This window comes from Aptenodytes forsteri, unplaced genomic scaffold (assembly GCF_000699145.1).
Source record: "Aptenodytes forsteri isolate BGI_AS27 unplaced genomic scaffold, ASM69914v1 Scaffold15, whole genome shotgun sequence".
Classification (NCBI taxonomy): Eukaryota; Metazoa; Chordata; class Aves; order Sphenisciformes; family Spheniscidae; genus Aptenodytes; species Aptenodytes forsteri.
This window is the reverse complement of record NW_008795129.1, coordinates 7,497,324-7,514,926: the sequence shown is the minus strand read 5'-3', so window position 1 is coordinate 7,514,926 and position 17,603 is coordinate 7,497,324. Positions and strand designations below refer to the sequence as shown.

Below are 17,603 nucleotides of genomic sequence, written 5' to 3'. Positions count from 1 at the left end.
TCTTGCTTCATCCACGTCAAGAGCAGGTCACTGTCAGAGTAACTTCAGCTCTTTCTGAAAGATGACCAGTACTGTTCTTCAAACAATGCAAAATCCTATGAAATACAGTCACCGCCTGTGACTTAAGTAAATGCTACACTGATGAAATCAAAAGTGTTTTAAATGTTTACTCAGTCACTGATTATAAGCTGAAACCTTACTATATAAAAAGTAGCTGTTTTAGTCGAGCAGGACTGGATGGTTAGAATAAAATGTCAAATGTCTATCCGAGAGTGGGTCACTTCTAATAGCAGATTATTATAATTATTTATGGACATTATAATCCCCAAAGAAAGAATATTATGCTTATAAATTACTTAATTTAGAAGAGTAAATAGAAGATAGTTAAAACCATGTGTGATGAAAAACCATCATATTTCTCCACATAGTGACAATTCCTTAATTTTGTACCTTTACAGAATTTTTTTTAATCTTTTTAAAGAATTTAAGGATATACAAGTTTTGACATGTACTCATTTTTTCCACTCAAAGTTATGGTAAGTATACTGGCCACCTGAAAAAAGCAACTTAAACCATTCCACACAGGCATAGTTCTTACTGCACAATGGGTAAATTATGAACACTTTCAAAGACACCATTCCTTAAGGGGGAAAAAAAAAAAAAGATTCAGACACAAGCTTTCTTGAACAGTATTTCAAGCTTTAATGGAGTCAGAACTGGAAACCATCAGAACAAATTCTATACATCTATATACAGACTTCAGAGCATGACTAAGTATCTATTACTTCTTATATACAATCAGCTGAAATAATACAGTGGAAATATGTCCTAACTAGGAAATAAACATGCTTTTGCAAGATTATTTAGCTGTTTTTGACCGTAGCCGTCGTTTGATGATTAGATGATCACTTTCCTTCTTTTTTTGTTCAATAAAGATCTGAAAAAGACATTATTTCAAGAGTTACTCAGCATTTCTTCAGAGACAAGTGACATGCACTTCTAGATCCATGTAACCAACAACATGTTTTTTCCCAGCAGCTGTTTTCAGAATGAAATTTGCTTATTATCTTTTAGTCGGAGGTCTCCAGGATAGAGAGACCATTTCAGTGCATCATAATAAGCAACAAATACTGGGAACATACAAAATCCCATTTTTGTTGAAACAAATACCAAAGTCCAAAGAAAAATGTGATCCAAAAGCAGCTCTCACTTCTAATCTCTAATACTCATTTTGTGAAACAGGAAGCGTTCAGAAAATTTATTTTTAGCTTAAATTCCTTTAGCTTTCTCTGATTTTTCCGGGATGCAGTCTTTCAGTTTTCCTTTCACTTCCAAGCTTCTTAGCTTCTTTTGCTCTGCATTTCTGTCATTTTTTTCATCCTCCTATGGACAGCATTTTGATTTCTGCTGCATCCATTCATACAATTTACAGAAAATTCAATAGGGTATCTCAGTATGGCCAAACGCTCACTATAGTGCAGGGAGAATGAAGAGGTGTATTTCCAACAGAGCAAGAGTACGCTCAGCACCATAGTTATTGTCAAAGCCATAAAGTTGGACTTCAGAAACAATACATTAAGCCCTGGCCTGTAAGACTCTCTATAGGCTGGCTTAGACAGGGCAACACAATTTAAGCACACCCAGAAGGCTACCTAAACTGTGCTTTGGGAAAGCATGGAGGTATCCACGCCCTAAAGTAACCCAAATATCAGCTGGGCATAAATGGAATCGGAAATTACCTTAGGTGCTCGCTTGCCCTGCAAAGTTAATTGTACATGCAGACCTTCACCTTTAGTATTTCGATCATGCTATTCCAAATCTATGGATCCTTTAATGGTCTCTATTTCTATTCTCCCTTTATGCTACACTTAAATGAACACCAACTACTGCAAAAACAAATTAAGACTCAATTGCTGTAGTAGAGGAAAAAGTAATCCTCCACATACCACAGCTAAGATATCTATGAATCCAAATTTAAAGATATCTCCATGATTCTGTATCACCTATACAGTATGTCAGCAGTCAAACAGAGAAGATAAGTGAGAAAACGGAGAAAATCAAGTAAAACCGCAGGAAGAAAAGACCAAAAGGAATGGTTAGGTAGAATCAAGAAATAAATCGGTACTTTCAAACCTCTTCTGCAACTTGATCAGACCTTCAGGTTTGTTCCATCCCCCTAATAGTTTATTTTAAGCCAAGATTACAGAAATACATTACAGTGGACAGAACAGTAACCTGTAATCACTTACTGAAGTAGCAGGGATATCTAGAGGGCAAGAAATGTCAGTTGAATACAGCTTTCTCTTAGCTCGTTTTGGCTTGAGCTCATTTTCTTTGACACTTCCTGGTTCTGCAGACTTGGGAGAGCTTATTGTCGCAATCAGCTTCTTTGCTAGAAGAAAAATTTTATTGTAAATCAATGTCTTACTGGTTTTGTGAGCCTCAAAATTAATGAATAAAGCAACCTTTATCAAAAACAGTTTAAAAATGAAACAGATGTAGTCTGAACTTCAATATAAAAATTCAGAAGTGGTATTTGACTACTACCAGTTTTCTATAGCTTCAGATGCAAAAGCTTAAAGGACACATCTAAATAGCACATTAAAAATCAATTAGGATTCAGATTTCACTGGAATTTAAATACTTTAACAGGAGTTGAACAACAGGCTTAACTTCTTTGTGCTGACCAAAGCACAGGGTAGAGTCAGTTTTCTCTACATACTTGTATAGTTTTAATCAAACTAGTACTAGATCTATAGAGAGATGAACATATGCATATTATGAGCTAGAAGGAAAGAAGAAATCCCAAATAATACTAAGTTATGCAAAAGAGGGAAAAAATTACAGGACATAGTAATAAAGGTTAAAAACTTGAGCTCATTTGCTCAAATTAAGTATTTTCAGGGTGAAATTTTGAGTAGTCTGAATTTGGCTTCCATTGATAACGGTATGTTGTCCTCATGGAACCAATCTGACAAACCTGGAAAATTTTAAAAATCCCATTATCATCATCTAGACTATCTTAGAGCAGATGAGTAAGATGTACTCTGTAGCAAGTCAAGTTTAAGTTGGTACAGAGATCTTAATTTTAACTGTCCACGTTGAATAATGACTGACCTTGTTTTAACCAAACAAATAACAGTGTCTTTTAGAATTTAACGCTGGTGATTCCTTGTGCCCTCTGCTAATTTTAACCTTTTTTTTTTAAAAAAAAAACACAGTAACTCAGAGATCATGTCTTACTGTAGGAAAGAATAAAATTATATTCTTCAATGGAAAGTCCTAGCAGTTAATCTTCCCAAGGCTATGCTTATAAACTTAACAAAATCCATTAATTGCTTCATAGTCAGTTTATTGAAGTCTTCCAAATATTTTCATAAGACACCGGCTTTCAGATTCTGTAGAACTAATCTTCCCCTCCCACATACATACATCAAATCATTAATACAGTTTCCACAGAAACAAAGCCGGGGGCGGGGGGGAAGAGGGATTGCTTATGGAAGAAGGTAAGATTTGGAGTTTGAATTCAGCTCTTGATTTTTTTAGAGCAGTAAGGCAAGTTTCTGAAATTGCCTTTAACTGTTTTACTGTAAGCTTAACAGTTATAATTGCTTTTATGATAAATTTATATGCACATATTGCACACTGCATCCTTTCATTCCACCTGGTTTACCTTTCACACTTAACCTAAACTTTAGAACCCTGTGGTCCTTGCAATCAAGACAGCCTTTTCTACTCTGCAAGATTCAATATAGCAAGCTCCAGTTCGGACTCCATTATTTCATAAACAAAAGAACAACTTAATGCAGCAAACATGTCCTTTAACAACATATACATTAATAGATTACAGTAGAAAAGCCATTCTACAATGACCAGAGAACATGGAATAAACCTTATTTATTCTGTACAAACCTTTAGAGTGAATAATAGTAGGAGAACTTTGGAAAAAATCTCCAATTTTTTGCAGCGTTCCATCTTTCTTTTTAGCTGACTTCTTACTTGAAGTAGATTCTTGCTTTCTTAAGGCGTATTCTTTTCTAAATGAGTGTGCAGTAGACATCTGTACAGAAATACAAGATCATTGTTTAAGTTGAAAATTGATTTATCTTCAAGTTTAATTCCATTTGATTTGGCTTCAATGTTATTTTCAAGCTGACATTTTGAGCTTTGCTACTGACACCTCTGATCATTATACTAATGATACTACCATAGCAAGCGATGTAGACAACCTTTTTACACCCAGAAGAAAAAAAATTGTCAAAATTTCACAGAATACATTTAAGGGCATGAGTAATACAGGAAACAAATAGTTTCTTTTAAAAAAAGTAGACTCAAAATTGTAGAATATTTCATTAGACAAGCTGTTCTAGTTATAAATAAAACAGGAGGAAACTGATGGGGAAAATAAATCTACTACCCAGCCTCTGAACCTGCCCAGGTTGCTACTAATTATAAAAAGATGATTTTAAGCCTTGTCATGCATATAGAGGACATGAACCTTAGTTCTCCTCCAAAGGCATTGCCTATAACATCACGTATACTAATAGTATGTTCAAACTAGTCTTCATAACTATTCAATATGCAACATTCTTCCCTTTGAATCATTGTACACTGCAGCTAGTACGCATTCTTGGCAAATACAGACTTACTCTCTTTGGGTAGCTTATAGAGTTTAGTAGGAAGACAACGTAAGTGTTTAAGAATCCTATTCAAGTACATAGATAAGGATGATACTGCTGCATAAGAATGTATGCTTCTTTCACAAGTCCACCTTTACAGAAAAGGACAAACTAACTTCAAAAATAGAACAAAAACCAAACCATTTTTTTGTTGCTTGTAGAAGGTGAATTAGTCATAGCAGGTGTTGCATTTTTCTTGTTCTCACTTTTCACAAAATCCTAAGAAAATAAATATGACAAATTTTAACTAGGATTCTTCTGGAAAGAACAATTATTTATACTACAGAAGCAGCCACTGTTTCAATGCGATGACTAACAGTAGGGAGGCACTGGCTAATACTGGATAGAGATAACTATTCAAATGTGAATTAAACGTTAAACAAACTTGTGGAAGGGAACTAGAAATACCTGTAGTCAAACCATTCTGACATTTACTATTTTCTTCTCTCTGTTATTTCCTATACTTTTGTCTTTAAGATATTTGACAAGCAAACACACAAATTGAAATTAACTCAATAAATCTAAATGTAAATTCAGATTTACGGTGACAATTATAAAACCAGGTTGGTAGCATAGTACCATTGTTAAGCTGCCATTAAAAGACATCTTCTCTCTTGTGAAGCGGTGCCAAGAGATTTCAGATAACTGATAGCCATACTGACCGATAACAGTGTCAGAAAAGGGAAAGAGGATTTTGTTCTTTGTTTAATTAGAAGGGAGTCTCTGCAAAAGATTTGGTTTTGTTTGTTTCTAAAAAAACAAGGGGTTTTTTGTTTTATTTTTTAAAAATTTGAGATGAGCAACATGTTATTTTAGCACCACAGGTTTCCCCTCAGTCCTTAGTTTTAGTGCTGACAATGCACTTTTCAGTTTTAGGAAATTTAAAAAACAAATTGTGTCTTCAGTAGACTTGTGACAGTTAAAGTTACTGAATCATTTTATAATCTATTTCTGTTTGGCATATGTAACATGAAAATAATATTTAAGAGTAACATTCAGGTGAATAGAAGAGCAATAAGATACTTTTAAATTTAGTTCCATGTTATTGAAATGTTACTTAACTAAATGTTATCCCATAAGGGTATGAACATGGACTTCTACACTATGAAAGGATTTAAATGGATTGATAAAATACTGTTCTCTAAAAACATGGATAACTACATTAGATGAAATATATTCATCTGTAGATAACGTCTGGTACTTTTTCCGTGCCTTCAGAAGGGTGGTTATTTTTACACCTACTTTTCCAGCAGCTTGAGAGAATACTACTCTCAAAGACAGTTGGTTCAAGACACAAGCAGCTTAAATCAAGTCTGGACATTATTCCAGAATGAAGTGTTGAATTCCAGATGAATTAACTTACACAGCTTTTAACAGTTACTTTTGCAATCTAGGTTTAACAAAATGAGTTTATTGAAGTACTGTTGAACACTAAATCACTGAAGTGATTATTTCCCTTAATTATTTTACTAAGAGATTAAAAAAATATATCACTTCAGAATGCTCGAAAAGCATCAGATATTTCACTCTCCAGCTGAGACAAGCTCACTCACTGAAAAGAGATCACTTAACCACCTAGCCAAATCATCCACAGGTCATCTCCCTCACAGTCACCTGTCAGCTGCAAAAGTCCTTAGAAGTATAGAGATTCATAAGCCCCCCAAGTAGGATTACAAGTATGTACGTACCACCACAATGTGGTCTTAGGGTTTCATAGCCTTTGTAAGTGTCTTAGAGACAGCTGTGTTGGTGCTAATGCTAATAACATGTAAAGGAAAGGAACATGCAGTTCAGGTAGGAGCAGTGAAGATTGTTACCACCTTGAACTGCTGTGGAGCCTTAGTCTCACATGTAAACACCATTAAGAAGGCTGGAGCGCATAACCCAGCACAACTGAAGAAATTAAAGAAGAATTAAGGTCTACAGAAAACAGGGAGGTTCAGGTGCTGGTGCAATTAGTTTTGTATAGTCCCTCTAAGTACAAAAAGATCAAAGAAAACACAGGCTGGAGAAATAAAGTCAAAGGAAGTGGTCTTGAAACTCTGAAATGCATTGATTAAGCCCAGGGGCTTAACTTGTAATTGGCTATTAGAGGAGATAATTGATACCAATAATTGTCTAAACCAAAAGAAGCAATTCTATAGAACTGGTCTGTAATCCCACAGATCAGGGCTGGAGACAGGAGCAAATGGTACCAGCAGGGAGAGAGAAATGTAAAAGGTAAAGAGAAAGTGCAAATCAGGGACAAGGGGCCAGAGTCTGGATAAATTGAAGTCTATGACCTTATTCAACACAGGCCAGAGATCCACCACTTGCCAGGGGGAAGGTTTAAATATACCCTAGATATATCCCTAGGATCTCAGTGAGAATCAGAAGATAGAATTTTAACAAATGATCAGAGTAATACATTGAAAAACTGCACAACATATTTTCTCAGTTGGTCTAGGTCATACCTCATCCATCTCTTCACTCTTCCTTTTCTTTCTTGGCTTGAGCATTTTAACTGTAACTGGTAAGGTGCTGCCCTGGTGCTTCACCTCCATCTCATTGGGTTGCAGAGGTGTGAACTGGATTTCCATCTCTGGTTTTGGGAACCGACTAGTTTTTCCGTTTTCTGTGGACACTTCAGAAGAGTCAAGGACAATTTCTGAATGGCCCTGCAAGCATATGGAAATTTTAAGAAAACAATTTTTAGACTAACTATGAGTTAAAAAAAGCTATAATACATATCCCTCCCCAGTGGACTGCAAAGTAAGCATTCCATTTTCCAGCTGTTTGCTTTCAGAACACTTTCAGAAGTGAAGAAATCTACTTCAACTATAGCAGAGTTTAACTCTTATTTTCTAAAACTTTTTTGTTAAATTTTAAAAAGTTAACATTTCTATCTCTGATCACAGAACTTAAAGTTTTCCTTGCTAAACTCAGCCTGATACTTTGTTTCCAAGTCATTTTCCTCAAGGGCAGAGACAGCTAGTCACGGTTTTCACAGCTAGCAGTAGTAGAATTGACATGATTTTCTTCATCTTAACTCTGCTGCTCCTTAGGAGCTAGGCAGTAATAGGAGCTTTTGAGATAAAAGTATAATCTTTCTCTAGCTTATCTTTAGGGAGCTTTCCCTTCCTCTTCTAGAGGAAGTTAATTGTGCAAGTAACAACATCCAACTGGCAAGCTACAAGCCAAATTCAACCTATGAGAGACTTCCACATCACTATCTGTTCTCTGGAGGAAGAGCAGGCATTCAGGCAGCACCACTGCCTGCAAGCTGAAGACCTTGTCTTGTACCTGCTTACAGCCAAACCGCAAGAACTGCACAGCGAGGGTGGGATGGAAAGGTCAGTTTGCACAACTCTTCTTCTCCAGCAGCACTTACCTTCCATCATCCACCCAACCCTGTTTTTCTCAGCAAAACCAGCAAGAAAGTCAGAATTGTGGTCTCCCTGGCTCCTGCATCTCTGTGGCAGCAGTTCAGCTGCTGGCTAACGTACAAAAACAAATTCAGCAGCTGTTTGAATGAAATATGGAAGATGGGCTGCTGGGGTTGGTGGTGGCAAGAAATGGCAGGTGGCTGCTAGCACTGCTGCTGGTAGGGTCCCAAACAGAGTAGCTGCTGTTGCTTCTTGTGCTGGTTCACCCTGAAGGGTACCTTCCTCCTCTCAAAAAGGAAAATGATCAAAGCTCATGGAAAGTCAAAAGATAGTCACCTTCTTCAACAGGCTCTGCTGGGATTTTGAGTGGGAATACCAGCACCACTGCGTTCCCAAGAATGGAGTTGGCTATTAAAAACATTTGTCTTTATAACTGCTACTTCATGAAAGTGTTAACAATCAAAAAGTTACATAGGAATGGTTAGTCTCTTTAGCTAACAAAGCTACACACAGGAATCCCGCAGTGGAAGAAAGCAAATCCAATCTGCCCTGCTATTGCTCATCCATTTAAAAGGGTTTATGTATTTTTTTCAGGTGACTGATCTAATAGTCAGCCACTTCATAAGGATCAGTGAGAGCTAAGTTTTCAAGAGCACACAGTTGAAGTCAGATATAATTATTCACATGATTATGTTACACAGCTTTTGTTTCTACCAAAAGCCACTAAATCACGTGATCTGATCACCAAGAAAGGTATTTGCAGAATAAAACTTTAGAATTCTTCAGGCAACAGGACACGTTTCTTCCCTATTCTGCATTTAGCAAAATCCATACAACTGCATAAAATTTTCAAATTTAAAGTTTTATACCAACCTCACTTAATGAAGAGGCACCGCTAGGGTGTTGAGATAATGAATAACTCTCTTTAGCTTCATCATATCTTACTGGAATGCTTTGTCCAGCTATAGCATTAGTCTTGCTTTGTTTTTCCATAAACTGTAAATATTTAGAATGAGTAAAGATTATGCTAGACTGTAAACCTCAAAATATTTTGAGTTTTCTAAAGTTACAGTACAAAAGCTCAAGCACAGACAGCTAACGAACACCTGGACTGAAAGACATCACAAGTTTAAGTCAGTAACATCTATTCACAATGTGATCACAAGATGTGCCCTGCTGGGTCTCATCAACAGTCCATCTAGTTCAATATTCTGCCTCCAGGAGTGGCAAAGGGAGATGCTATTTAGGGATAACATGTATGATCCTGGCCACCTTGTCATCTGTTCCCTCCATACTCTCCCAGCACTCTCAGTTGTCGCGTTAGAAGTGTCAGAGGGTAACACCTCTGCCTAATCCTCAGAGTATCCATTTATGAATACATTTATGGATTTCTACTACAAATTTTTCTAATCTCTGCTGACAGTACCTGTTTCTGCCACCTCCAGAAGATCACTAGCTGCATCATATAGGAATATGTTATTTTAACTGTTTTAAAATTATCTATTAGTTTCATCAAGTGCTGTCCAGTTCTTGCAGGATTTTAAGAAGGACCGTTCTGCCTTCTATTTACAATATCATGGTTGTGGTGGGTAAGCCTCAGCCCCATAACCCTCCAGTAGCCTTAACCTCTCCCAATCAGAGTGCCAGCTTCTTAGCCTCTCCTCACAAGGAGACACATGTTGCCTCGATCACTGTAGTTTTAATTCTTTATCTCCACTATGTCTTTCCTGAGAATTATATTTGACTTCCCCCCAAAACTTTACCCCATTCACTTCAACACCACCATAAGTTTCTCACACGATAATCCTGTTAGCAGCCTCTTCTTATTCAGAACATCAAGTATTGTTGCTACTGGCTTGAGGTAAATATTTCAGCACCAACTGTTCACAACAATTCTTCTCTATAACTAATTTTATGGTGCTCTCTTAGTTGCTATTACAAAGCTGTATAAAGCAGTAATCCTTCTGAGAGCTATTCTGTCCTCCCTCATACATCACAAGCTTTATCTATACAGCACTAGCCAAACTGATGAAGTAGCAAGAAACTAGCCAGTCTTATTTGGCAGCAGACAGGAAAGAGATGGAGATGCATTTTGGCATTCAGTCCAGTTCTGCAACAAGAGGAGAATCGCACCTTCTAGCGGCCAGGGGAGGGACTGCTAGGAAATCCATGTTCAGCCCTGTTCATTATTAATTAGCAATGAAGCCACATAGCATTAATTCAGTTTAGCAGGAGAACTACCTCATTAAATACTGTTCATGTAGCACACAAGGGTTCAGTCAGAATCAGGAGTCTCAGTACAGTTGCAAGCCTTTTAATTTTTGTTCAGGAAATATGCAGACTTGATCTTTGTGTAAACTTCAAATATTGTTTTGTTTTGATTTTAAGTGGGATGCAAGATACTGTTTTGTTCTTGTGAACCCCCATATGGGCTGGCAGCTCTAGTTACAGAATCATCTCTATTATGACACTACAGGTGATATCATGAAAGTTGTTTGAGCTGAAATCCCCTTAACACTGACATAACCAAACTGAGATGACACTATAAATATGTCTTCAAATCTTTAGAACCTGGATTAGTTAACTAGTTTTTCCCTCAGGTATGCAAGTTCTATAATGTCGAAAGAGGTGGTATTCTATTAACTATTTTTAGTTAATAGAACTAAAGTACTTTTTTTCCGAGAGCGAGCATGAAAGAGGGAGAGAGAAAGCATGAACAAGAACTCAGAACTGAAGATACAGTTAAAGTACAAAGAACTACATAAAGTAACTTTTGAGAGATTCCCAATGTTGCTGGAATACATACTGACAAAACAACATAACAAAAGTTATTAACAACATATCATTGGTACATACTTTCTATAAATATAACAAACATACCTCTTTGTTTACAGACTGATCTATTATGTCTTGTCCTTCTTCAGGTAAAGGTACTTCTGCCAAAGACTGAAGACTTTCATGGTTAATGCGTTGTTTCAATTCCTTTATAAAGTCATCTTTCTCAGCCAGCTGTTTTCTTAGTTCTTCTATATCAGTTTCCTTATCCTAATAAACATAGCAAAAGTTGCCATAAATTGCAGGATTGGCAGAAGTTAACATATACACGAGCATCATTACGACTACTTGGTAGCATCAGTTTCAGAATTGCAAGCTAAAACAGTCAGCTATCCAACAAAAAGACAATAATTTCACATATGAGTGGCCACTATTTGAAGTGAAGAAAAGTCATATAACAGGGGATGATGTAATGCAAAATTATTTTATTTTACTCTACTTTTGTGGCTATGAGAAGTTCACCTCCCATTTGTTCATGAAGTCCTTGGTGCTGTGAACAAGGCAGCAAATGTGATAGTTGTTTCAGGTTTCCAGTCCAACTTTGCAATCAAAGGATCAAAAAGACTTGAGTGTTTATTTGAACTACTAAATATTTTGAAACTTCAGTTACTGTTACAAATTCAGTTTCAAAAAAAATAAAGCTTTTTTTTTTTTTAAATTAGCTGCAAATGGTTTCAATATGACAGTGTTTAAGAACAAAAACAGAGCCAAAATGCAAAGAGCAAGTATAGTGTTTTACAGAATTAATGGATAACAAAAAAACAAACAAACAAAAAAAATCCACACAGGAACGAAGGAGCCAAAGTGCGTGAGAGAGAGCGAGTGAGATTACCTTTCCAGAATCCTTTAGTGCAGCCTGTTTCAGTTCCGCTATTTCTTTATCTTTTTGTGCGGTGTTAGAAGCCAAAGTCTTGAGCTGTACTTCCAAAGCTTCTACTAATTTATCTCTTTCTTCACGCCACTTTTGAAGATTGCTGTCCTTTTCTACGAGCTGTGCAGCAAGTCTTTCCTAAATGGGGAAAAAAATAGTGTGTAGAAGCGGTGTTCAATTCTAACCTATCTGAACTATTCTGATAGTACTAACTATGCAAAACCAAACTATTTTATGGCCTTAGTAAACTTGAGAGCCTATGTAGATCTTAAAAAGCTCATATAGAACTAGTTTCACTACAAATATGCAAAAGCAAACCATGGTTCAGTAAGAAAATCTGTATCTATATTTATACTCTTTGTGAAGAGAATTTTTGGTAAGAACCACCCACTTCTGTTTGCTCGCTTTGTGATTTTATTACTAACAAGTCTCAGGCAAGCAAAGTCACAGACAAAGTGAAAGTAGTCCTAAGCTCCTAGCATCCTCCTGTACTGATTGCAGGTCCAGAAAGTCATTGCTAATTACTTCTAGATGCAACTATAGTTTTAGGTTGTACAGATTCATATAATAATTTCATATGCTTAAGAAATTACAACCTTGATATAGTCCAGTGAACAGGCAAGGTATCCACCTTGTTATTAACTATCAGTCACTCTACTTTGAAAGCGATATGGGAGCAAAACCACTGGCATTTTGACCAAGTATTTTTGGTCAAAATACTGGAAAGAAGCTTCTTTTTGTCAACGTCTGCTTGCTTTTCTTTTTCTCTTTCTTCTAAAGGCTATGAGCTTTTTTTTTTTTTTTTGAGAAAAGCCAAGCAACAAATCTTGTTTTTCAAAGTATGTTTTCTTAGCTTCATTAAGTAGCAATTCATTTAAGTGTAAGTTACTTACTGGTGTTTTACACACAAGATAAAGTTTGAAGAATTCATAGTGAGGTGGCGGGGGTGATCAGACAGAAAGGAAGAGACATGTTAACTTCCATTATATACTAACCTTTTTCATTTTGTGACCCTCCTATTCTTCCCTTTTCACATTGAGAAGATCTCATCTAGGCTTTGCCATGTGATAAAGTGAGGGGACTTTGACAAAGGTCAGCTACCCTCAAGTGCCCACACTTACCGTTTGACATGAGATTTGCTCTGTACTAAAGACTTACACTAGAGGACTCTGCTGAGACCTCCAGACACTTACAATTTCTGCTTGTTGCTCTACATGACGTTCTCTGTCCTCCGCAAATTTTCTCATTTCTCTGTTGCAATGGCTCTCAGCTTCTTTTACTTGGCTTATGAGTCCCATTCTTTCCTCCAGCCACTTCTTTCTATCAGTTTGATACTTTGCCTCATTTTCCTATTTTAATGAAACCAGAAATAAAACCATAGGTAGAGACTAAGCAAAAAAAATAAAGTCTTAAAATCCAGATTACCATTAAATGGGTTCATTTCTAAAAGATAACAGAAATACTAGCGCAGTTTTACTCCCGCATATTCCCAAGTGCAAGTATTACATTCTCATTTGTTCTTCTCTATTGAAAAAAATTAACAATTTTCAGCACTTCTTATTCAGACGGGCACGTCTTCATGGAACAGAATTTTTTTCCTCTAAAAAATGCTCTGAGCAAGTCACAAACACTATAAAAGTTACACCAAAGGTAATGGTAAAGAGACCCTTTTAACTTACAAATACCCAACCTTTTATGCTCCCTTACAGGACATGTTAGAAAACTTACTTCTACTTCAAGACTGAAAGGCAAAGAATGCAGTACAATTTGAACAGTAGGCAAAGATAGCGCATACCTAAGAACGTCACTTCAATCCACAGCAACTTTGCCTCCTTTTCTATCATAATCAGACCTCGTCAGACATTCTCCCACATAAGACAGAAGGGACCTGAAAAGCTGCTTGGAAAAAAAAGTCTACTTTCTAATCCAAGGAGAGTTAGAGGTAAATCCTCAGCCTAACAGGAAGGGCTTACAGGTCATACAGCAAGCACAAGATCTTGAAGAGTTTGATTTAGTTGCCCAAACAACTGACAGGAAAGAGGTTCGGAATGGATATCAGGAGTTGGATCGGTTAAGACAACTGTCAGAGGAATCCAGCTACGGAGCACCATCCATGGTAGCATAAGGTAGGGAAGGGTGCACTCCATTATGGGGCATCACTGATGCTGATATTACAAAGACACTGTATCCAGACTTTACTGCACTGCTGCACTGCAGCTTTGAGAGGAGGTTTCCTTTACTAGTGTAACAACTTGCCATATCATGCCCTATGCTCTTGAAGATAGTGACACAAAAAAATTTAGACTCCTAAATGAAAGTTATGGCTTTAAAACTAAGTATGAATTACGTCACCATATTTTACCTTCAGTTCTTTTTGCAGCTTTATTAATTCCTCATTTTCATTTATGTTTTTCTCCTCATTTTTGCTCATCTTTTTCTGCCAGTCACTATCGCTCCGGTTATTCAGCTCTCTGTATTTCTGCTTCCATACTTCCAGTTCTAGTCAGTACACAAAATGAGGTTACATAATGTATAGTTTCAAATGCATATTTGACCACATTCACATCCTTCTACTAAAGTTACTTGGATTTATCAGCTATGACCACAAAGGGACAACAGAAGCCTTTAACTGTTAGAAGTTTATGTACTACATAAAATTAATGCCTAAATAGCAGTCAACAAATAAAAACAGAAATTTAAAGCAGCTATCACAATACATCCAAAACAATTTAGCCTCCCTGCTCCCTTTCCAAGGAGAGATTACCCAAAACTAATCTGTTGGTCTCTTCTAATTTGGCTTCAAGCACTTGATCTTGTTCAATCTGAGTCTGTTCTTGTTCTTCTAATGTCATCCGCATATCTTCAATTATTTTTTCCTTTGCACGCAGATCTGAAGATTTGAAAATAAATTTACAGATAAGCCCCCTCCTAGTTCCCACCATTCTCTCCCAAAGTGCCTTCATTACAAGTAGTTTCTCCCATTCCCTGAGATCAAAAGCTCTATTAGAAAGAAATAGAGCATCTCTACTGAACTATCCAAATCCAAAATTCTTAAGTGATTCTCATCAACTTGATTTCAGTGAGTGTTTCAGTGTTAACGTCAGTCAGACTATGGCTTGTATTATGTGGGAAACTAACCATTGTTCAACTGCTAAATGTTTATCAAACCTGCAGAAACTGTTATTGTGCTAGTTCATGTTTCAGTGTTTGATTTTGTTAAAACGGCCAATTAATATGGCAAATAAATACCAACATTTAATAAGTTCACACTAATACAGCAAATCCACACTTTCTCTGGGGCTTATGTTTCTTATTCTGAGACTGTTTCTTAGCTTTCAAATATGCCTGCTAATAATGATTCAATAAAAATTAATTCCTGACTGGAACATTTTAATGTCCAGGTTGGAGTTTCTCAGTATTTTAAAATATAAATATACAAGACTCTCCAAATTCGTTTACAACATGACAACTTATTATGTTGCCATTCCACACCAAAAAAATGGAACAATAATGGCTTTTTCTGACCTTTACGTGTTTTCTCATACTGTTTGGAGATTTCTTCCAGCTTCTCATTATTCAACTGCTCCTAAATATCACATTGAAAGCAAATTAAAGAAAAAATGTTGAAATAAACAAGTATACATGCAAGAAATGAGTAGCTTTTCATTCTGAGCTTTAATAAGTAATGACTAAACTATTTAAGACACACAGGCCAGAATAAGTAAGTTTTTCATATAGTGTAAAGGAGCATTCAAGCTGATATAAAAAAATGTTTAGAGGAAGACATTACTACTAACGTATCTAAGTGTCACTAATAAGAAGCAGGGTATCTGCAGGTATTAAGTATGTATTTACTAGGCAGCTTACTCTAAAACAATTTGACAACATCCTGCAGTGAGATGTTCTTTAAACATCTTTCATTCATCCATTAAAACTAATTTCAGCTGGTTACTCTTACTTTTACCTCAATTTCTGTAAGCTTTCTCCTGTTGCTTGGAAAACTTGCCTCATTAATGGATTAGTTAAAAAAAATTAAGAGCAAGTAAAATTTTAAAAAATAAAATACCTTTTTAAGTTGCAGAATTGTGCGCTGTTTGATCTCTAATTCTTCACTAAACTGGTTTTTGATTTTCTGAAGTTCATTAACTTTGTTCCTCAAGGATTTCTCCTCAGATCGCATTGTACACACCTATAACAATGCACAGACACCAAGCAAAGCTAACATTTAGCTATAAGCCTTTTACAATCTCTGTAAGTTATCTAAATAACCAAATACTTTAATTAAGAGTCAAATTTTTGCAAGCGTCTTAGCTAAATTTCAGGGGCTAGAAGCGCACTTTACTGTACATCCTTCCTAGGGAAGGATTTTCACCATAGAACAGAGGATTATATTTGGCGGGGCAGGGGGTGGACACAGACACCAAAAAAACCCCACTCCCATAAACCCACCAGGAAATAGCCTAATCAAACTACGAATTCAGTTGTCCTTTAAAAAAAAAAAAAAGAATGTTTTCTGACATATGATCCCATCCACTCTTTGTTACTTAACAGAGGATTATACACTGAATGTTGAGTAGGAAAAGGTCCTCAAATGTTAGGTTGCTGGGGAAAACAAATACTTTTTTAAGGACTAACTTTCAAGCCCAGACTCTTGCAATAGTCTTTCGGATTTTAATTTCTTGTGATATCCCATGAGGTTCTAAGAAATCCTACTGCTTGATAACTAAATACTAACAATTAACATTAGTAGAAGTTATTCCATTTTTTCATTTCTTCTCCCCAACCTTAACAGAAAACATAGCTCAGATTTTAAGAAGTCTCTAGAAGTTAGTGCTTTCCTTTTCTGATTAATCCATCTTTTCCTCCCAGAGATCAGCATTTTCCACAAGTCTGAGGCTTTGAAGTCAGCACAAATAACAACATAAGGCTACTGCTGTTATAGAGATTATAAAGTCCTTCTCCATAACCACATTAGCCACAGTTTTCACAAACCTTTTTCAAGTGTATTAATAAAATTTACTTCCCCCCTTCAATATCTGTACTAATCCATGTTTTGACATCTGGTCTTATCTTTAGCTTACAGCTTCAATGGCGATGTAACTTAAGATTCACTGTTACTGTATCACTCAAAATAGCCTTATTATGAATCACTTTTAACATTCATAGCTTAAGATTTGTGAAAACAGGTTTTAATAACAGAACCCCAAGCATAAACTTGCAGAGGAAACATTTGGCCTATGGTTACCAACCGCTTTTTGTACTTGCTGAATTTGATTCTTGGCATCAGAAAATTTCTCTTTCAAATCCGTATATTCTTCTTCTTTCCTCTGCAAATCTTTTTTCAAACTCTGTACAAGGGCAGAGCTCTCAGACAGTTCTTTACGTAGCCTTGTATTAGAAATTAAGAGACACAAATAACATTAGTGTTACACATCTCAATGAAACAGCTTTTACACATTAACTCAGGCTCTTTGACTGCTGGTTTTATTCATGAACAGAGTCTCAGATGTATCAGATCAATGACAAGCTTTATAATTTTACTTTTGGATTTCAGCTTATTATATGATCCTGAAGTAACAAACTGCTCAGTTTCACTTCTGAACACTGCAATTTTTATTTTTTTTTAAGCACAGTAGAGCATCCATTTTTATTATGTGTCCTCACAAAGTAACAAAAGGAACAAGGTTAATATCAAGTAAGTTTAAACTTGATATCTACATCCCAGACCTTGTAAGGATCAAAATAAAAATAAACATAAAATAGAAAAAACAATAACATTGCAACAAGTACTGCTGTTACAAGTGCTACAAAGTAATTCAGACATTTGATGGGTTTATTTTTAAGTGGTTGTAT

General features: G+C 36.1%; 1 protein-coding gene across 1 annotated transcript in view; it reads right to left on the bottom strand.

Moving 5' to 3' along the window:
- Positions 1–859: 859 nt before the first annotated feature.
- The window catches only part of KIF20B (kinesin family member 20B), a 41,611-nt gene continuing 24,867 nt past the window's right edge, over positions 860–17,603 (bottom strand). Inside the window, exons 21-34 of the mRNA XM_019471685.1 lie at positions 17,000–17,138; positions 15,817–15,939; positions 15,276–15,336; positions 14,515–14,640; positions 14,113–14,249; positions 12,944–13,099; positions 11,712–11,888; positions 10,925–11,089; positions 8,918–9,040; positions 7,133–7,336; positions 4,821–4,898; positions 3,913–4,060; positions 2,250–2,392; positions 860–937 (exon numbers count right to left, since the gene is read on the bottom strand). Coding sequence (XP_019327230.1) covers positions 860–937; positions 2,250–2,392; positions 3,913–4,060; positions 4,821–4,898; positions 7,133–7,336; positions 8,918–9,040; positions 10,925–11,089; positions 11,712–11,888; positions 12,944–13,099; positions 14,113–14,249; positions 14,515–14,640; positions 15,276–15,336; positions 15,817–15,939; positions 17,000–17,138 — 1,858 coding nt within the window. The remainder of the gene's footprint in view (positions 938–2,249; positions 2,393–3,912; positions 4,061–4,820; positions 4,899–7,132; positions 7,337–8,917; positions 9,041–10,924; positions 11,090–11,711; positions 11,889–12,943; positions 13,100–14,112; positions 14,250–14,514; positions 14,641–15,275; positions 15,337–15,816; positions 15,940–16,999; positions 17,139–17,603) is intronic.